The 19,917-nt window shown below is 47.7% G+C and overlaps 1 protein-coding gene across 6 annotated transcripts in view; it reads left to right on the top strand.

Moving 5' to 3' along the window:
- Nucleotides 1–19,917, top strand: part of LOC113240784 (dehydrogenase/reductase SDR family member on chromosome X) — a 207,313-nt gene that overhangs the window by 96,853 nt on the left and 90,543 nt on the right. For all 6 annotated transcript variants that reach the window (XM_057308826.1, XM_048213190.2, XM_044391881.3 and 3 more), the window contains exon 4: nt 11,472–11,573. In XM_057308826.1, coding sequence (XP_057164809.1) covers nt 11,472–11,573 — 102 coding nt within the window. The remainder of the gene's footprint in view (nt 1–11,471; nt 11,574–19,917) is intronic.

Raw genomic sequence — 19,917 nt, 5'->3', positions numbered from 1 at the left:
ATAAGAAGAGAAGATGAGGACATAGACACACAGAGGGATGACCACGTGAGGACATGGGGAGAACACGGAGTCTACATGCCCAGGAGAGAGGACTTAGGAGCTCAGCCCTGCCTGGATTTCAGACTCCCAGCCTCAGCCCGCCTGGATCTCAGACTCCCAGCCTCAGCCCCGCCTGGATCTCAGACTCCCAGCCTCCAGGACCAGGAGAGAATAAATGTGTGTTGTGTAAGCCTCTCTGTTCACAGTGCTATTACCACCAACCTCGTGAACTCATATGACAGGAAATCCAAACATCGTTCCCTGAAGAACATTACTGCTAAAATCATTACCATTTGGGTATCTTGAAATTGGCAAGAAAAAAGCAATTCAGATAGGCTGCAGGCAGAAAGAAAAAAAAATCTCAACAAAAACCCAAACAAACCAAAAACCTAAAACTGATTGGATGGAGTCAAATATTATGACAAACGCGAACATTTTAGGTCTGCACCTTGAAAATGCTGGCAGATCCTTACAAAATAAGAACTGAGTTGACATTCGTTTTCTAAATAGATAACGAGGACTTTTTCTTTCTTTCTTTCTTTCTTTCTTTCTTTCTTTCTTTCTTTCTTTCTTTCTTTCTTTCTTTCTTTTTCTTTCTTTCTCTCTCTCTCTCTCTCTCTCCCTTCCTTCCTTCCTTCCTTCCTTCCTTCCTTCCTTCCTTCCTTCCTTCCTTTCTTTTGTTTTTTTTCTTAACAGAGAATATTTTTTTTTAACTGTGGTGCATGTTGTCTGTTCGGATCTGACACAGAGGAAGAAGACAAATACAATCCCCCTGTCTGTGTGTGTGTTTCTGTTTAAGATGCTGTATCCATATGTCTAAATTGTTTGCTTTGCGAGTGCCTCCAAAGATAACCCCAAGGAAAGGACAGTCAGTGGCTCCCAGGCAGGAAATGCAGAAAGGGGAGAGACCAGTAGGGCATTTCCCCCCTGACACAACAGACATGCCCATTGACACAGTTCACCTCACTGAGAATACTGTGTCTGTGTTTTCCGATGTTCCTTCCGGGAGTTTGCATGCTGCCCCCAAGCATCGCTTCCAGCCAAAGGCGCCAGTTGACCTCCTACAAACCCGGTGGTGTGCAGATGTGCTTTTGAATTTATGAATTTTGTAGACAGTGTCGTTTCCAGGCTGATGGCTAGATGTGAGATCGTTTTGCCAGACTTCAGTACTTCTGACGTCTCAAGCTAAGGGTTTAACATGCGGTTATTTGAATGTGCTGATAATTTTTTTCTTTTTTTTTTTTGCTATTTGAAAGATTTCTAAAAGTACGTAAATGATATATACCTTTATATATTATCTACTTTATTTTTTATTATGTTATGTTAGTCACCATACAGTACATCATTAGTTTTTGATGTAATGTTCCATGATTCATTGTTTGCATATAACACCCAGTGCACAATGCAATACGTGCCCTCCTTAATACCCATCAGTGGCTTGTTCCAGTCCCCCACCCCCCTCCCCTCTGAAACTTTATCTATTTGGATTATATATAAACATAATAACATACAATATAGGGGAGCCTGGGTGGCACAGCAGTTAAGCGTCTGCCTTCAGCTCAGGGCGTGATCCCGGCGTTAGGGGATCGAGCCCCACATCAGGCTCCTCCACTGGGAGCCTGCTTCTTCCTCTCCCACTCCCCCTGCTGTGTTCCCTCTCTCGCTGGCTGTCTCTATCTCTGTTAAATAAATAAATAAAATCTTTAAAAAAAATAATATACAATATAATATAATACATAGTATGTATCAAATGGTACATATAATATATATTGTGTTATATATTTATTATATTTATATAATATTTATTTTATATATTTATATCACATATAATGTAACATATACCACAATAATCTACAAATATATATAAATATAGCATATACAAGTTCTGTATTTGGGGCACCAGGGTGGTTGAGATAGTTAAGCATCTGACTCTTGGTTTGGGCTCAGGTCATGATCCCATGGGTCATGGGATCGAGCCCTTCAACCAGCTGCACACTCATTGCGGAATCCGCTTGTCCCTCTCCCTCCCCTTCTACTCCTTTCCCCACTCAACATGCTCTCTGTCTCAAATAAGTAAATAAAATTTAACAGAAAAAAAATTTCCATATTTAATATGTAATAATATGTACCGAAAGCCTTTGGTTTGGCTGATGTCTGTGACACTACAGTTAGAAAGGGTTCAGATCATCCGATACTCTTTTCGACCTGTGGTCTTATGGCTGCATTAATCTGAGAGCATAATAAAGCACGACTGACATTTTTTCAGGGTGCGTTGAAGACATACATGCACCCCAAAGTGTTGTGCCACAGCACCCATTTGAGCCCGGGTTTCTGTGCTCTCTCACTTGGCGACTAACGCCTTTCTCACTAGCTTGCCGCAAAGCCCGCGTCAGTCCCAGCACCCTGGCCAGACTTCACCGTCATCCTTGGGCTCTTCTCAGCCGTGTGATGCAGAAGGAAACAGTTCCTTGGGAGAAAAACAAAACAAATGAAAGACAGTCCCCTGCGCAAAAGACATCCACCGTTGGGCAATGCTGCAGTTCTTTGGAGGAAAAACAAAGGGCATTCTGGGTCTTGATGGCGTGTGTTCTCCGGGAGGGTTTAACCACGTTGTTGAACAGGCTCTGCCAAATTTTTATGTGTGCTTTACGAGCGTGGGAGGGAAATGATGCGGAAAATCGAGGTGGCACCCCAACAAAATGAGAGTCATTACCATGCAGATGCTGGGACCGCATTCCCTGATCTGATCATCAGGCCCCCGGGTGTGCTGCTGAAGGACGCGGGGCAAGGCGTTTGGTTCAGGATGAGAAGTGCCGTAATTTCCAAGAGAGACAAATAATACCGGGATGCTTTCATCTTCCCCTTGATGGGATGCATAACGGTTTCAGGGACAATGATTTGGGAGGCAATACTCACGCTACGCCACCTCCCTCATGAAATATTCATAAAGTAAACACAGAGCACCAGGCACCATCATTGCCTTGTTTGTCTGCAAGTCGGCGGAAAGAGGAGAGGCCAAAACAAGCAACGAAACGAAACCAAACAAAATGATTTCTAGTGCTTAGGTAACATAAAACAAACAAAAACCCAAGACCTGTTACTGAAATTGATTCTTGCCTTCTGTTTTTATGAAATCAGTCCAAAAAATTTTCCCAAAGTGTAAGCATGATAAGCCAACGGTGATGTTTACAGAAGTGGTAAATTCTGGAGTTCCCCATAGTGCCCGAAGAATTTTCAAAATCCGACATTTTTGGAATGTTTCGTTATGCCCTCTATGTCTGAAAAGTTGATTAATTGTGTAATCAATTCATCTAGAGATTATCAGAGTCTGGATGTCTTCAGGGGAGCTTGTTTAAGAGAAGAAGGAAGGAAGGAGGGAGGGATGGAGGGAAGGAAGGGAGAAGGAGGAAGGGAGGAAGAAGGGAAGGAACAGGGGAAGGGAGGGAGGAAGGAGGAAGGGAAGGAGGGAAGGCAGGAAGGAGGGAGAGAGAGAAGGAGGGAAGGAGGAAGGGAGGAGGGCAAGAAGCAGGGAAGGAAGGAAAGAAGGAAGGAAGGGGGAAGGAAGGAAGAATGGAGGGAAGGAAGGAGAGAAGGAAGAAGGGAAGGAAGGAGGGATGGAGGGAAGAAGGAGGGAAGGGGAAGGAAGGAAGAATGGGGAAGGAAGAGGGGTAAAATGGCGAAGGGAGGAAGGAAGGACAGAAGGAATGAAGAAGGAGGAAGGATGGAGGGAGGGAAAGGAGGGAGGGAAGGAGGAAAGGAGAGAGGAGGGAGGGAGGGAGAAGGAAGGAAACTGGACCCCAGTCCTACAAATTCAGGGAACTGAATTTCACCTACAACCTGAATGAGGCTGGAACAGGATCTCGAACTACAGCTGAGACCCCAGCCCCATCTGACACTTTTTCAGTCTCCTGAGACCCTGAGCCAAGGACCTGGCACTCCCTGACCCAGACTTCCCATTTAAAGAACTGGGACATAATAAGTGGGTGTCATTTCAAGCCAGTACACATGGGATATGTTGTCACGCAGTGTAGCCATCTGCTACAGCTGGCCCCTCAAGCCCCCAGTCCCGCCCAGAGGGAGGACAGACCTATATGTGCAGATGCATCTATACTCCCTGGGTTCAAGCTGTTCGTCTGCTGTCTACACTCAAGTAACCACACTCCCTTCTCACCAGCGAGCAAGAAGGGCGAGCCTGAGAGCCTCCGAGGAGGTCAGATGCCGTAGATAGCAATTCTCTTGATGTCCTAAAAACCTGGTTATGTACAACTATTTCACTGTGCTTCCCATGTGGCTGATGCTTGTCCTTTCTACCTGCTTTGTTAGCACCTCTGGCTGACCCATAATACCACCACTTAGCATGCTGGTTCCATGGGCACAGGAGGGCGTTTCTTGGGGTCCCATTTTCCCCCATTCCTGGCCACCAAGCAATTCCCTTGAAGCATTTGAATTTTTTTTTTCATGACTGAGGTATTTATGGAGGTACCTGTGTATTTTAGAGCGTCCAAGGTGATTTTTTTTAAGGAAGTGGCATGATAATTTCTTGTATGTATACATTTCGAAATGATCACCGTATCGAGTCAATGAACACATCCATCATCTCACGTAGCTTCCACTTTGTGTATGCAGTGAACCCACTTGTGACAAATGGCAGGATCGCCTTCTGTTTCAAGGCTGAGTCATATTCCCTTACGTGGATGGACCACCTCTTCTTTGTCCATCCATCCATCCATCGATGGGAGCTTGGGTTGCATGCATTCTTGGCTGCTGTAAAGAATGCTGCAGTGAGCCTATCTCTTTCCTCCCCTGCTTTCATTTCCACTGGATGTGTCCCCAGACGTGGAATTGCTGGATCACATGGCAATTGTATTTTTAACTTTGTGAGGAAACTCCATGCCGTTTTCCACGGCGGCTGCACCAGTTTGCATTCCCACCCACAGTGCATGAGGGTTTCCCTTTCTCCACATGCTCACCAACACCTGTTACCTCTTGTCTTTTTGGTCATTAGCATGCTAACAGGTGCAGGGTCACCTCCCCTTGGGTTTTCGATTTGCATTTCCCCCATGGTTGGGTATGGAGACATTGGCATGGGATCCGAGCAGGAAACCCCTCCTTAGGAGTTAAGTTTTAAGAGGCACACCATGCTGACCAGCAGGCACGAAGCCCTTGCTAACGTCCTTGTGATGTTCTGATACCTAAGCCATATGCAGCATCCACATCGCACCTGCATTAATGAGCAACCCATGAGCATCAGGGCTGGTGCAGCCCTCTGGGTGCATAAAGCAAATTAGATCCGCAGGAGGACGGTTCCCCTCCTTGGAGAAGGAATTGTTTCCAAGCTCTTTAGAAACCCCTGTTTCCATGCAACACGCTGAGTGCTTCCTAATCGGCTGGTCTATACATTGGTTCCATTCTGCTTTTTCCTCTTTATGTTGAAAGCACTTTCGGGGGCACCTGCTGTTTTGTCTTGGGGCACGTCAAGTGTGTTCTGTCAGTTTCCACTTTCCTAATCAATGTGGGCATCACAACCGTCTTCAGGCTCTGTAATCTGAAAATTCCACACATGTTGACGAGAACGCGTACCAAACCTCATGAGTCATGTTGTTGTTGGCTTTTTTGGGTGGTGGCTGTTGCCGTTTTATGCTTGAGCTGCTTGGGCTCGAATCTGCAGGGTCTTACAATGCCGGGTGGGTGGGCCAGGTATCTCTGGAGAGAGAAAACCAGTTGAGAACACCAAGAGAAATGGGTTTCCCTGGAGGTGGCGTGGGTACATATGCGTGGGCATGGACAATATCTGTCTGTAGTATGGACTGTCTGAGGAGGTGTTTCCCTTGACAAGGACGAGCCGACACTCATGGCGCACAGAGGGGTGACGGGTTGCTCTTTCAAGCTCCTTCTAAGACAACATCCAGTCTCTAAGACGTCTTTGGTTAAGGAATGGGAGTCTTCAATACAAAAGGCTGGGCAGGTGACTGAGGACGAGCTGCCCCTGCCTGGCTGTGCCCACCGTGTCCCTGCGAGGACGGGCAGCTGTCGCGTGCAGGGCCCCAGGTCTCAGATGCTGGCCGTAAGGCTGGGTCAAGGTACTTGGGTCTTTGTAGTAGGACTGACCCGATAGAACGCTCTGAACAGTACCATGCACCCTGCGTGTTGGAAAGAGGGGGGGTGGTGTGCCACGTGGAGCTGCGTACTGTCTGAGCTGCCGTCTGGGAGAGGCCTTGTGGGACCCCTCACAGGGTCCTGGGCTCCAGGATGGGCATCTGGACAAGTCCCCGAGCCTCGTTCCAGACGGATGCCCGAGGCCTGATGCCGTTCTCTGCCCGAGGCCTGATGCCGTTCTCTGCCCGGACGGTGTCAGCACAGCCTACTTCTCCGGGGGACCTTCCCTCCCTGCACACCCCGCCTGGAAATACAGCTCCAACGTTCAGCATTGGCAGCGGGGCCTCAGAGCCAGCAGCGGGAGGAAGAAAACGCTCCTTCCTTCATTCACTGTGTTCCCTCCCTGCCAGGGAGCTCTGCCTGTCTGGCTGTCTGCCTGCCTCTGTCTCTTTGTCTCTGTCTCTCTCTGTGTCTGTCTGTCTCTGACTATCTCTCTGTCTCTGTGTCTGCCTCTGTGTCTATCTTTCTGTGTCTCTCTGTGTCTCTGTCTCTTTCTGATGGTCTCTGTGTTGCTGTCTCCCTGTCTCCCTCTGTCTCTGTCCCTATCTGTGTCTCTCTCGCTCTCTGTTTCTGTCTTTATCTCTGTGTCTATCTTTCTCTCTGACTATCTCTCTCTGTCTCTGTCTCTCTGTATCCCTCTATGTCTCTGTCTCTCTCTGTGTCTGTCTGTCTCTGACTATGTCTCTGTGTCTGCCTCTGTGTCTATCTTTCTGTGTCTCTCTGTGTCTCTGTCTCTTTCTGATGGTCTCTGTGTTGCTGTCTCCCTGTCTCCCTCTGTCTCCCTCTGTCTCTGTCCCTATCTGTGTCTCTCTCGCTCTCTGTTTCTGTCTTTATCTCTGTGTCTATCTTTCTCTCTGACTATCTCTCTTTGTCTCTGTCTCTCTGTATCCCTGTATGTCTGTGTCTCTCTCTGTTTCTCTGTTTCCCTGTCTCTCTGTCTGTCTCTCCATCTCTCTGTGTTCTGTGTCTGTCCCTCTGTCTCTGTTTCCCTTTGTCCCCATCTCCCTCTGTCTCTATGTCTATCTCTGTCTCCCTGTGTCTCTGTGTCTGTGTGTCTCTCTGACCATCTCTCTGTGTTCTGTGTCTGTCCCTCTGTCTCTGTTTCCCTTTGTCCCCATCTCCCTCTGTCTCTGTGTCTGTCTCTGTCTCCCTGAGTCTGTGTCTGTGTCTCTCTGACTGTCTATCTGTGCTATTTCTCTGTCTCTGTGTCTCTCTGTCTCTGTCTGTCTGAGCTGTCTCCTCTCCCTATCTCGCTGTCTCTGCCTTGGTCTCTCCATCTCTGCACATGCACACAGAATACTGCCCCCCACCCCCATGATGGACACTTCTGGAGGCAGGCTCCTCTGTGCTGCAGACCTAGAGAGCAGGATTTCACGTCTCTACAGACTCGTGCAGTGTGTGCATAGACAGCCAGCCGCCACGTCTGCTTCTAAATTTATTCTTAAGAGGAACAGAGCAACGTGTGAGGGGCAGGGAGTGCTAAGGAAACTGCCCTCCTTCTGGACCCCGGCACTTTGCGGGTCCCCATTCCTTCCCTCTGGAAGGGAGGGGGGCATAGCCTCCAATAGCTGCCCCCCTGCCCTGGGGTTTGCCCGAAGTCGGTGCAGCGCCTGGCAGCTCCTGGAATGTGCTGTTGGGTCCCGGGGCGGCTCTGGCTGCCCCCGCTCACAGCACACGTGTGCCTCGCCTCCTGTTCCAGACAGAGCAGGACATGGTTTCCTAGCACCAGCTGACCCTGGACACCGGGGACAGGTGTCTTTGCTGTTGGGACAAGGTTGAGAGCTGTCATTTCCCACTGGGGAAGCCCCTTCCCACAAACAATGCCTGTCCACCTTTCGGGAAGCATGCTCTTCCTGAATTCACCCCCATTCCATCGCGAGGGGTAGCAGTTAACGGGCAGCTGAGTGAAGTCAATCCTAGCTTTCTCTGCCGGCAGGCATCTTTAAACAGATGACCTCTCTCCGGAAATGATCTTGTGCTCTTTTCCCTCCTGTTAGACACATTCGCTTTTGTTCAATCCCTAAGAGTTTTTTAATTTACGTGTGTGTTCGCGACTTTTTCATCTGTGCGTATAGATGTTACCAGCGGGGTCAAGTGCTTTCCAGATTTTGTCTCCCCCGTCCCTTTTTGATGCCGCCTCTTTGCAGATTTTTAATAATCAGTATTTTCACAGAAAAGTATTCATTTCCCTGAAAGTTTCATCTTTTTGTTATCAATTTCACATATTAATATGGAGAGAATTAGGAACCCATAATTACAAAATCTTCCTCATTACAAAAGACTCGTTCCTATTTGTAAATTTGCATCCTTCAGCCCTGTCAAGTGTCTTAATCACAGCTTTCTCGGGTCCTTCTTTCTTTTCTTGTCTCTCCGAGCTGTCAAATGCTCAAAGATAGACCCTCGCTAAGTCTCCTGTAAGAACTGGGATTCTCGCTGTCTCTCCCTGCATATGTAGGAATTCTTGAGAAATACAGCGCAATGTTATGCTACTCTGAAGAGAATGTGGTGGGAAATGGCACAGCTCTACCATGGTGCATCATATCGATTGAGCATTGAGATCATAGCTAATAATTCTCTTTGTCCCATTAAGTTTTAGTCTTGAGGTATCCCTACTTTGTAGGAATGAGGTCATTCCCCCATTGGGTTTGCATGTTTGTTTGGTAACTTTTGGCCTTTTTTATTCCTAATCCTCACTTTTCAAGACTATAATCAACATATAGAAGAATTTACCTCCCCCTCCCCGCCCCACAGTGGGAGGCCGCCATATTGGTTTTGAATGAGGACCAGTGGCTCAGGGTTCACATCTCCTTCCTGGGTCTTCCATTTTGTCTGTGTGGATGACTGGTAAACCTCGTATTTTCCACTCATCTATTTGGCACATATGGTACTTCTTGCCCCTGAGGGGTACATTCAAGTCTCTCAAAAATTTCTGTAAATATCCAAATAGAAATGGAAGGTATCATTGATGGCGTTCCAGGTAGAATGGAAAATACCACCTGTGTCTCCTCCCATCTCCGACTCCCAGGTGCCCTGCTGGATCAATGACCCTCGCCTCGTTTTCCAATCACACTGTGGGGCTTGGGCGGTGGAGGAAATGCAGATTTTAGGTGGATATGCCAACTGAGCCCCTAGCAAATGAGATTTCCTGTGTCTTGTGTGAGCTCAGTCCTGGTGCTTCTGTTCAAGTGGCAACTTGCCTCGTATGTTCCCGTTGTCAGGGATGGACTGTGGGATGAGTTCTAGTCTGCAGTGACTGCTCTGCCCTCCCCAACGATGGGGCCTGGTTTACGGGCTCAGATTCCCTATGCAACATTAGCCCCCTCTGCCATGCGATCCTTCCCCTTTGTGCTGGTGATAACTCTGCAGCCATAAGGGTGAGGGGGAGCGGTTCCTGAATTAAGGTAGGAAAGCAGGTGTTTATCGCCATAGCGTGCAGAAATGGGGCCAAGCCCTTCGGCTGCCTCACAACGCAATGATCTCAAAGTGGAAAGGTGGCTCTCATGTTTCTGGCTGGTTAGGAGCCCTTTCCTCCAGGGAGCAAAGAAAAAGCATCTTCTGACTTTACAAAGATGTAGTAACATTGCTCTGGTTCTGGAAGCTGGGCATGTGTGTCTACCAACCCTGTTATCATCGGTTCCAGTTATTGAAAGTAGTGTAGCCTTTTAAAAAAAAATTATATCCTCGTGAATATGTTGGGGAAGAACTCGAATGGTGTCTCAGGAATGCCTATCCAGATGGCACTGTATTCTAGAAGAGCACTTCCCAAACCATCTGTGGCAAGACTCCCCTTTCCCAAATCTGTCACCGATTCATACCGATGTAGATGGGGCAGACCTGAGTTACTAGAAAAATTAAATTTAAAAACATGCAACATGGAGGCCTCCAGTTTTGCCTTTTAAACATCACTGAATTCAGCAAACATAAAATGACTGTTGATTTTTTTTTTTTTAACTTTCTAAACACTCTTCTCAATGTCAGGCTCTGTCTTATGGCAGACTGGTAACCAACACTTCACAGGATGGCCCCCATCTGTAGATTGCACTTGGAGGGGGCTTTGATCCAGAAACATGCGCACCCCCACTCCCACCGTATTTCTTTATGGAAAATACTGAAAAGGGGTACTTCCTCGTCCTCACTGGCCATGCGACTTGGCACGTGTAGGCTTTGTTCTTCACACTGAAGGAGCTGGGGACTGTAGACTATCTTAAAATGTCCCTTCCAAGTGAAAGCAAATATATATGTTCCAAAATACATACCCTCCCAACCGAGGGTTTGTGGCTGGCTCTCCTGCATTGTGATAATTTTTTAGACTTCTTTATTGGTTTTAGTGGGGGGAGAAAGAGAGAGCAAGAGAGGGGAGTGACGGAGGGAAAAGGATGGAGAGAATCTCAAGCACACTCCCTGCTGAGTGTGGAGCCCCACAACGGAACCACTCAGGTGCCCCTCGCCCCGTGTTGTGATATTTAAAATGTTTTACAACAAGCACGAAACAACAAAGCCACGAAGACACGTCCCGCCCCTGGGATGTGTGCCATAGAGGGCATTGGTTGTTGGGCATGGGAGCTGTGTTCCCCTCTGTTCTGGGGTCTTACGGCCCCCACGTCCACATGAGCACATTCCCAAGAGCTGGTCCCAGAGACCCAAAGTGATGTCACCATACAAAGACCATCATGCCGCAGGATGACCCAGCAAACTGATGTCAGCTCGGAAGGGCTGTGTGCTCCAATTCCCCTCTGGAGCTCAGAATGCCTTTCCAAACTCTGTTATTTGTTCGAAGAATGCAGTTCCTTGAGGTTATTGGTCTGAGGCTCTGACATTCCTCCAGCCTGTTGGCCAGGGCCTGTTCTCAGCTCCCCAAAGCTGCTGGAAGGATCTTGCCCCATGGCCTCTCACAATATGGCAGCTTACTTCTTTAAAGCCAACAGGAGAATCTCTCTCTTCTGCCAGCCTGCTAGCAAGAGGAGACTTACCTAAGGAAATGCGGTCATGGGAGTGACATCCCATCATCTTTGCCGTATAAAGGAGCCTACTCACAGAACTGACATTCCGTTTTTTGCCTTCTTCTGTTGACGAGAAGCAAGTCACAGGTCCCATCCACACTCAAGGAGAGGGGATCATCAAGGGCATGACTCATGGAGGGTCTTCTCCCTGCTTTGTACCTTCATCTTTAAAATCCAGTGTCACTCCCCAGGTGGGATGGAACTTAACTTATTTAGGAACCATCGTAACTTCCATGGTAGGTCGGAAGATAATCTGGTGTTTCTGTCCTTTTGCAGTGGAGTTTTTGTATTGCGATCTGGCGTCTCTGAAGTCCATCCAGCAATTCGTCCAGAAGTTCAAGAAGAAGAAAATCCCTCTCCATGTCCTGGTCAATAATGGTGAGTCCTGGGGAAATCCAGACGTTAACTCTGATACAGACATGCACAGTAGCTATCCCGGGAGAGAAGTCCTTTGGGAAAGTAGGATTTTCAAGGAAATTCATGAGTATATGTGCTGTGGTCACCGTGGCTTTGCTTCATTGATACCTTCAGCTTTTGTCATTGGCATAATCAATTTGAAATGATGGTCAGCCTGATAATAGGTTGTACGCAGTCGATATTTCCGCTGGCCCATGTGAGCTAATAAGTAAGTTGTGTTATGAATGTGTAGACGTTGAGCATTTTCACAGATGTTACCGTATAAAATCCTCAGCACATCCCCAGGGGGGTCATCCGTATGTGGGCTCCATGCCCAACTGCCTCTTGACTTCTTCCCCGTGGCCAACACTCCTCAGATACAGATATGGAGTCCACATCTCCCCTTCCCCTGCCTCCAACCTGCCCACCTGTCCGTCTTCAACACCAACCAACCTTGACCCTAACTCCTTCTTTCATCCGTGCTCAGCTCTTAAGAGCATCACGGATACATCTGGTGTCTCAGCTTGGTGCCTGAGGCATTCCTCTCTTCCCCTGCTACACTCGGGAGATGTCGTAGAGGTTCATCCAGACCCCCCACAGTGAGGAGGGAGCACCATTCCCAGGTCCAGACTGAATCCATATGGAACACCGAAACTATGGGAAGTGTGGTAGAAAACCACTCGTGCCCAGAGAATGTCACACATCGCCTTCAGACTTGGAGACCAGCTGGTCCTGTGTAGGGGAGATAAATGGTAATATTAATAGGGTGAAGAGAACTGCTATCAGTCAAACACGACACCTTCTTTCCAAAATATGTAAAACATTTGTTACATCATTCACCTGTTGGATGGCGGGGAGAACATTACCATGGGACCCCCCTGTGATTCCACCGGGCCCGCTTGCATAATCGAGGTGAATTTCCTGAGCTGAAGAGACTTAATTGACTCTCTTCTCCAAAGGCCTTTGCCACGGAATTTCTTACCATAGTAAGAAATTATGAGAATGACGATAGGAACATAATCTGCGGGGAAGAGGGAGCGTAAGTCTACATACTAAGGCTACACCACGTTGGTCCATCTGACTCTGGCTTCCAGCATTCGATTGCTGTCCCTTTGTCTTCTTTCTCGTTGTCTTAACATGTTTTAACATTTTCTGTTGTACCAGTGGGGTTGGCGGGCAGGAAGGGGGTGCAGATAGACAGACTTCTGCCCAGTGCACCTGTTTGATTGGAAATTCTCAGTGAAGGAAACACGTAGCGTATACGACTTAGAGGGTCCAACTCCAATGATGTATTTATGTGTACGGATACACGCACATATATCTGTGATGTGCAGGTGCGAAACAAAGTTATAATGAACACCACTTCCACCTCCTTAGCCTGGAAACAAACACCGTGTGTGTGTTATTAGTGCTGGTGGTGCTCATGGGAAGGCTTGGAATGTTTTTAATTTTCCTTTCTACACCGACCTTTCTTGATAGTTTTCAAGGTTTCCCGAAATGGGCGCACCTTCAATTTATTTGCAGGAATCAGTTATTTGAGGATTCCTCCATCTTGGTGCTGGTGAGGGTGTCAGGGCATTTATCAGTATTATAAATGTTGAGAATTAGAATATCATAAATCACTAATGTAGACATGAGCTGGCAGGACTGTGGGGTATCCAGTCCAAGTAGACATCTTATTTCCTCATTCTACGTAATACCCTCAATAATTAGTGACCAGAGCACCTCATCGTGGAGCAATTTGTCAACAGCAGGACGAAAGCACTGTGTTGTGCTTGTCCCGAATTTGTGAGATTTTATAGACACATACACTACAGGACTCTGTTATATCATCAATGGATGCTCGGTGATTCACTCTCTACTCTTCACTTTCAAGGTGACCCCAGTGGTCGTACCTTGGCCCCTGGTCTCTTCTCTGCAGATAGTAAACCAAGCAAATGTGGACTCAGGGAGGCTGGACCCTCTGTACGCCGTGTCTGCTTTCCCTCTAGGGAATCCCGTCCACACATTGACTTCACTTCAGCCCAGACGTTCCTCCATACACACCTTCCTCTGTGCTCGGGACCTACCATTGCTGCTCCCTGTCCCAGACACATGGAGACACAATACACTCTGTGTGCAATCCCTGAGCCCCAGGTGGCACTGTAAGGGAAAATCCCTTGATTTTCCTTGAAATTTCCTTGATTTCTCTTGAATTGACTTGCCTTTTCCAGCTTCTAGAGGCTGTCAGCATTCCTTGGCTCATGGCCACTTCCCGCCACCATCTTCGAAGCCAGTGGGGTGACATCTGCAACTCCCTCTCTGTCTCTCTGCGATGTTTGCTGTCATCTGCACATCACCTTCTCTGACTCTGAGCCTCCTGTCTCCCTTTTGTGAGGACACTTGTGGTGAACTTGGACCACTGGGGTCTTCCAGGACCATCCCCATCACAGGGTTCCTAACCCAATCCCATCTGCAAAGTCCCTTTGTCCATGCGAGGACACATATTCACAGGCTCTAGAGATCAGGATATGGACATCTATGGGGACATTAACCTGTCTCCCACATGGGGACTGGGATGTGGACATCTGCAGGGACATTATTCTGTCTCCCACATGGGGATCAAGACATGGACATTGGTGGGGACATTTTTCTGTCCACTATGTGGGGATCAGGATGTGGACGTCTGCAGGGACATTATTCTGTCTCCCACACAAGGATTCAGGATGTGGACAACTTTTGGGGGGGGCGGTGGTCATCATTCAGGCCACACACCCACCTTACGTGAGCTCAGTGTTTCACAGGCGGGAACAGTACAGTGGTAAACAAGCACCCTTGACCTCATGGAAATCATACTCTGGCAAAGGAGACAGACACTCAACCACTAATTAATCTGTGACATGCCTCGCCCTAGAAAGTGCCACCTCAAATATGACAACACTGTCATGTAAATGAAAGAAAAGACTGCATCTCAAACGTGATCTGTCTGGAAAGCCCCCAGGCTTCTGAAGTGGCATCCCACGGAACCCAGGAGAGGAGGAAAGCCGCAGAGACAAAGGGCCCTGGGGCCAGTGGGGCGGCCAGGACGGTGCGGTCAAGATTGCAAATGGATTCCTCTCCAGCCCAGTGTGCTCAGACTTACCTTGATTTACAGGAAGAGAAGGCATTTCTCACGTGTCTCTCACCTTACTTTATGCATGAACATTCGTCCTTGCTGTGTGCAATGGGAATTCTGAGTCCAGATGCTTTGGGAGATATTTGGAGAAGTCAGCAGATACAAACAGGTTTTCCAACCTCAGGACTTCTCAGAGGAGGACCCTGGCCATGGCCTGGTTAGTGGTCAAGAGGGTCTGCAGAATTTCCCAAAACTATTTGCCTGAGACCCTCCTCTGTGATATTATCTCCTCCCACCAAGGCGACTGGTTGAAAGGATGTGTGCTCACGGGACCCACTTCTGTGAGCCAACCACACCTGTGCCACCTCCTGGAAAACAGCCCCGGTTGGACTGCACAAAGGGGACTCCCAGGGATCAAGGGGAGCTAGATTTTGTGTTTTCTTCTCTCTCTCTCTCTCTCTCTATTTTTAATTCTTAAGAGTGAGCAGGGCGCCTGGGTGGCTCAGTCAGTTAAACATCTGCCTTTGGCTCAGGTCAGGATCCCAAGGTCCTGGGATCGAGTCCCACATCAGGCTGCTTGCTCAGCGGGGAGCCTGCTTCTCCCTCTCCCTCGGCGGCTCCTCCTGCTTGTGCTCTCTTGCTCTGTCTCTGTCAAATAAATAAAACCTTTTTTAAAAAAAAAGATAAGAGCGATCAAGATGTTGTAAATGTTAAGTACTTCTGAAAGGAAATGGTGTTTGCATTTGCCAGTGTGATGAAAATAGAACCAGACTGCCTCTTTCTGGAAGCTCGGGATCCAAGCTGAGGATTTATCCAACACAAAAAGAATCAATAGTATATCTCCTGGAGAGCCAGCTCAGTATTTATAGTTTATTCACATCAAAATTTTACTTATCCAGTCTCCCATCCCCCCACCTGATCACAGATAGTTTTGAAATAACTGTGCGGAATTGATGTTTTATCCTTGTAGGACTTCTTCCCAAACCTCTAATGGATGAATTTCCCAACGTCAAGAATTACTAAAAATAAATATGGCAGTGGTAGCCCTTGAGAAATAAAATAATCCTGAGAAGTAAACGGTTCTCTCCTGGGCCAGGTGCACACCGACGGAGTCTGCATCCACAGAAGACCGCGGAGCAGTTGAGCGCGGAGTAACATGGTACCCGTGTCTGGGCAGGCAGATGCCTGAGCAATTTTCCTATTTATGCACTTGGCGTTTCCTATGCAAAACAGGCTCTGCTGTCAGCTGGTCTCCCTTCCAGGAACACGGAAGGTGGTGAATCACCACCACGTGTGCATGCGTCAATGGATTATTGGATCCGAATGTGTATAGACCACTTCTCATCGGTGCCTTCTGTTTGTTTTCCAACGTGTCTCCCTCCCCATTTTCTGCTGTGTGATGGGTTTCCCTAGAACAGAAGGCAGTTGGATGTTCTTCTGGTGGTGGGCGTTTGCAATGCCGTTTGATGTGACTTACCGTGATCCCGGAACTGCCAGAAGAGTAGGCTGGAGGCCGTGGGCGTGCATGGAACACCTTTGTTCTTATAAATGCCCTTCATGAGCTTCCAGGAAGTGGGCTGAGAAATACAGTGGTTTTCCAGTTATCCAGACACCCCAGAAGCACGTCACTGAGAAGCTCTTCCAAGAGTTGTTTGTTGAAAAGCACCTGGTCTCAGGTGTCCTCGGTGCATATGGCGGATGCAAGTGGATGGTACTTGCCATCAAGATTTGTTGCCCGTTTAAGAAACATACTCAGTAAACAATTGGATCCTTACCATCATCATGGGGTGTGGGGTGGGCGATGTCTTTTACAACAACATGGAGAAAGTTATTCCAGAATGGAAATGGGAATATGCAGCCTGGTCATGCCATGGGGACCCATCCACACAGCAGTCCTACCAATGTGTTTCCCATTGTATTCACATTGAGGAATTACTTTGGACACATGTACTTGTTCCTTTGATTTCAACATTTTGACTGGGCCACATGTCACTGCAGGTTCACTACCCGCTAAGCACTCAACCCCAGTACTCATGCACCCATGGGTTCATTGCAAGACCCCAGTCTTGCCTGGAACCACAGGCATTCATTGACTTACAGATTTTCCCAGCGTCCTTCTCCAAGGCACGTGGACAACCCCTTTCCTGTTCATGTTTTATAGGCAGAATCAAAACGCTCATTGCTCCCTTCCAGAATGTTCTGTTCCCGTCCCCACATTTTCATATCCCTTTTCCTGACTACCACGGTTGGCAGCTTCCAGACGTCTTTGGTTTTGCTTTCTGTGAGTGCCACTGATGCGTCAATCAATGGAATCCAAAGCTTGGGCAGGGACAGTGGCTCTGAATGGGGGTAGCATTCATTCCCCAGAGTGATGGTGGCATTTCTGAAATGTTCCTCATGTTGTGGAATGAAGCCATCATCTGGCCACATGCCACCAGCCAGAAAGCGCCCCTTTCTCTCTCTTCTTTCTGCCTTTCCCGTCCCCTGCAAGACACACAACTCTCTCTCCTCCCCCATGATTAGGACATACCTTTTCTGTTTCTTTGTTTTGCTCCATAAAGAACAACACTTTGTTCTGCATGCAAGTCCACTCCCCGATCAAATGCGTGGATCGATGAGCGGATATTTTTATTGTACCTTTTCCCACTTTTCAGCTAGCAAAGGGAGATACTGAGATCTCAGTAACGCTCACTATCAAAGGACAGCCCTCCAAAGCACTCGTGTGACAGCAGTATCTCAAAAAGACAAAGGCAGCTCTGTTGGTGCAGGTAACATTTCTCCCTCAGCACGTATGAGACGTTCAATAAATATTGCCATCTGAGATCGATGATGCTGTGCACAGGGGGGTGTCTGAGACATTTTGCTTTAGAATAGAGAGGAACGTGCAGATTCTCAGTATGCGACATAATCATGGATTAGGATTCGGACGGCTTTGGGTGCCGAGATCCCCTACTTCGCTTCCATGAGGCCCAGAATGGATTGGATATTTCCAAGAGGTGACCAACTGTATGCATGGCAGTGATGTTCTCATTGCTCCTTAAAAGTTCGCGTTCCCCAATGATACGGTTAATGCCAAGAATGTGCTCCAAACACTGCTTATGATTTCTGGAGTAACCTTGAACTCGCTCTTGGCCCAGAACATCCTTACTGTCAAATTCCTGGAGGCTGGGTCAGTGAGTTTGTGCCATGATCTGTCGCCAGAACTTGCATCCAACAAAGATCCATGCTGGCATTTCCCCCCAGCTCAACAGTTACCCCACGTTTGCTCGTCATGTACATTATCCTAGATAATCGGAATGAGTTGGGTATTGTACGTGTACGGGAGATGAGGCTGTGGTTGTCCTTCAGCTCCTATGCCCGCTTCCTGGACCATTGGTGCCCCAGAAATAACTAATGAGTCCAGCAGGTCAGCCCCAGGGGTGTGAAACCCAAGGTCCATGCACCTGCCTCTTGCAAGGTTCGGCTCACCAGAGTCCCCTAGCCATTTTCTTTGCTACCAACTTCCAGGCGCTCACGAGAGGCCATCACGACGAAGGGAATAACCCACAAGAGTTACTTCTTTTAACACATTGTCCTCAACTAACCAAATCGAAGCCCTAGGAACTCACTGCAGAGTAACACCGCAAAATTCAGAATAATCCCTGTGGATGGAGCCCCACATCCCCTATTCCATGATGTGGGCTATTTTCCAATGAATTTGGATACTTGGAAGGCTGAGTTTAGTGACAGTCATTTGTCCCACGAGGTGGGGCTCGCTAATGTGGAATTGGTAATGCATGCGTGCAGACGTATTCCAGGAATTGATGATTTAGGCATGCAGTAATATCCCAGGAATTGGTAATGGCCATCCACTGCTCTTCCAGGAATTAATAATTGATGCATGCCATGATGTTCTAGGAATTGATCTTTTAGGCATGCACCAGTATGCCAAGAATTGATAATGGGCGTGCACCGATATTCAAGGAATTAATAATTTAGTCATGCAGTGATATTCCAGGAACTGATAATTTATGCATGCAGTGGTGTTCTAGGAATTGGTCATTTAGACATGCAGTGATATTGCAGTGGCTATTGCTGTGTTCCAAACCACCCCCAATCCTAGTGGCTCAATACTAAGCATTTCTATTGCTTGCAGTTTGGGGGCACAGGAATTTGGGCGGGTCCAGCTCCAGGTGTCCTATTACAGTTACAGCTCAGGCTTCTGTTTACCTGATGGCTCACCTGGGGCTGGATGTCCAGATGGCTTGCCTCAGTGCTGGGGAGTTGGTGCTGCCCACCACTCAGGCTCAGCTACGATGGTTGACCAGATGACCCCCATGAGTTCTGTCCAATATGGCAGTCTCAAGGGCACCAGCCAGTCTCCTTTTTTTTTTCTTATTTTAATAATTTTTTATTATGTTATGTCACCATACAGTACATCCCTAGTTTTCGATGTAAAGTTCGATGACTCATTACTTACGTACAACACCCAGTGCTCCATGCAATACGTGCCCTCCTTACTACCCATCACCGGTCTATCCCAATCCCCCACCCCCCTCCCCTCTGAAGCCCTCAGGTTGTTTCCCAGAGTCCATAGTCTCTCATGCTTCATTCCCCCTTCTGTTTACCCCCGCTTTCTTTATCCCTTTCTTCTCCTACCGATCTTCCTAGTTCTTATGTTCCATAGATGAGAGAAATCATATGATAATTGTCTTTCTCTGCTTGACTTATTTCACTTAGCATTATCTCCTCCAGTGCCGTCCATGTTGCAGCAAATGTTGAGAACTGGTTCTTTCTGATGGCTGAGTAATATTCTATTGTATATATGGACCACATCACCTTAATCCACTCATCTGTTGAAGGGCATCTCGGCTCCTTCCACGATTTAGCTATTGTGAACAATGCTGCTATGAACATTGGGGTGCATATGGCCCTTCTCTTCAATGAAGCTTGTTCTCTCCAGCAACAGCAACCCCAGCAACCATGTGGGTCTTTCCTGACTGAGCCTTGGAAGTGATACGTTGATCTTGTCACTGCTGCTACATCCTACTCATTACAGAAAGTTAATGAGGCAGCCGGGATCCGAGGGATGGGACGCAGACTCTGTCTCCCGAGGAAGCAAGTGTTGAAACCATGTGGAGGCCCCTTTCCAGCTCCCCCAACTATGAATCTATAATCCTCTAGGCATGGACAGAGTTTTGCATATCTGGCTTCATCATGCTAAATATAATAATCCAGAAAATGGCATCACCA

Source organism: Ursus arctos, chromosome X, assembly GCF_023065955.2.
Source record: "Ursus arctos isolate Adak ecotype North America chromosome X, UrsArc2.0, whole genome shotgun sequence".
Classification (NCBI taxonomy): Eukaryota; Metazoa; Chordata; class Mammalia; order Carnivora; family Ursidae; genus Ursus; species Ursus arctos.
The sequence above is the reverse complement of the archived record's forward strand: the minus strand, read 5'-3'. Positions and strand labels throughout refer to the sequence as shown.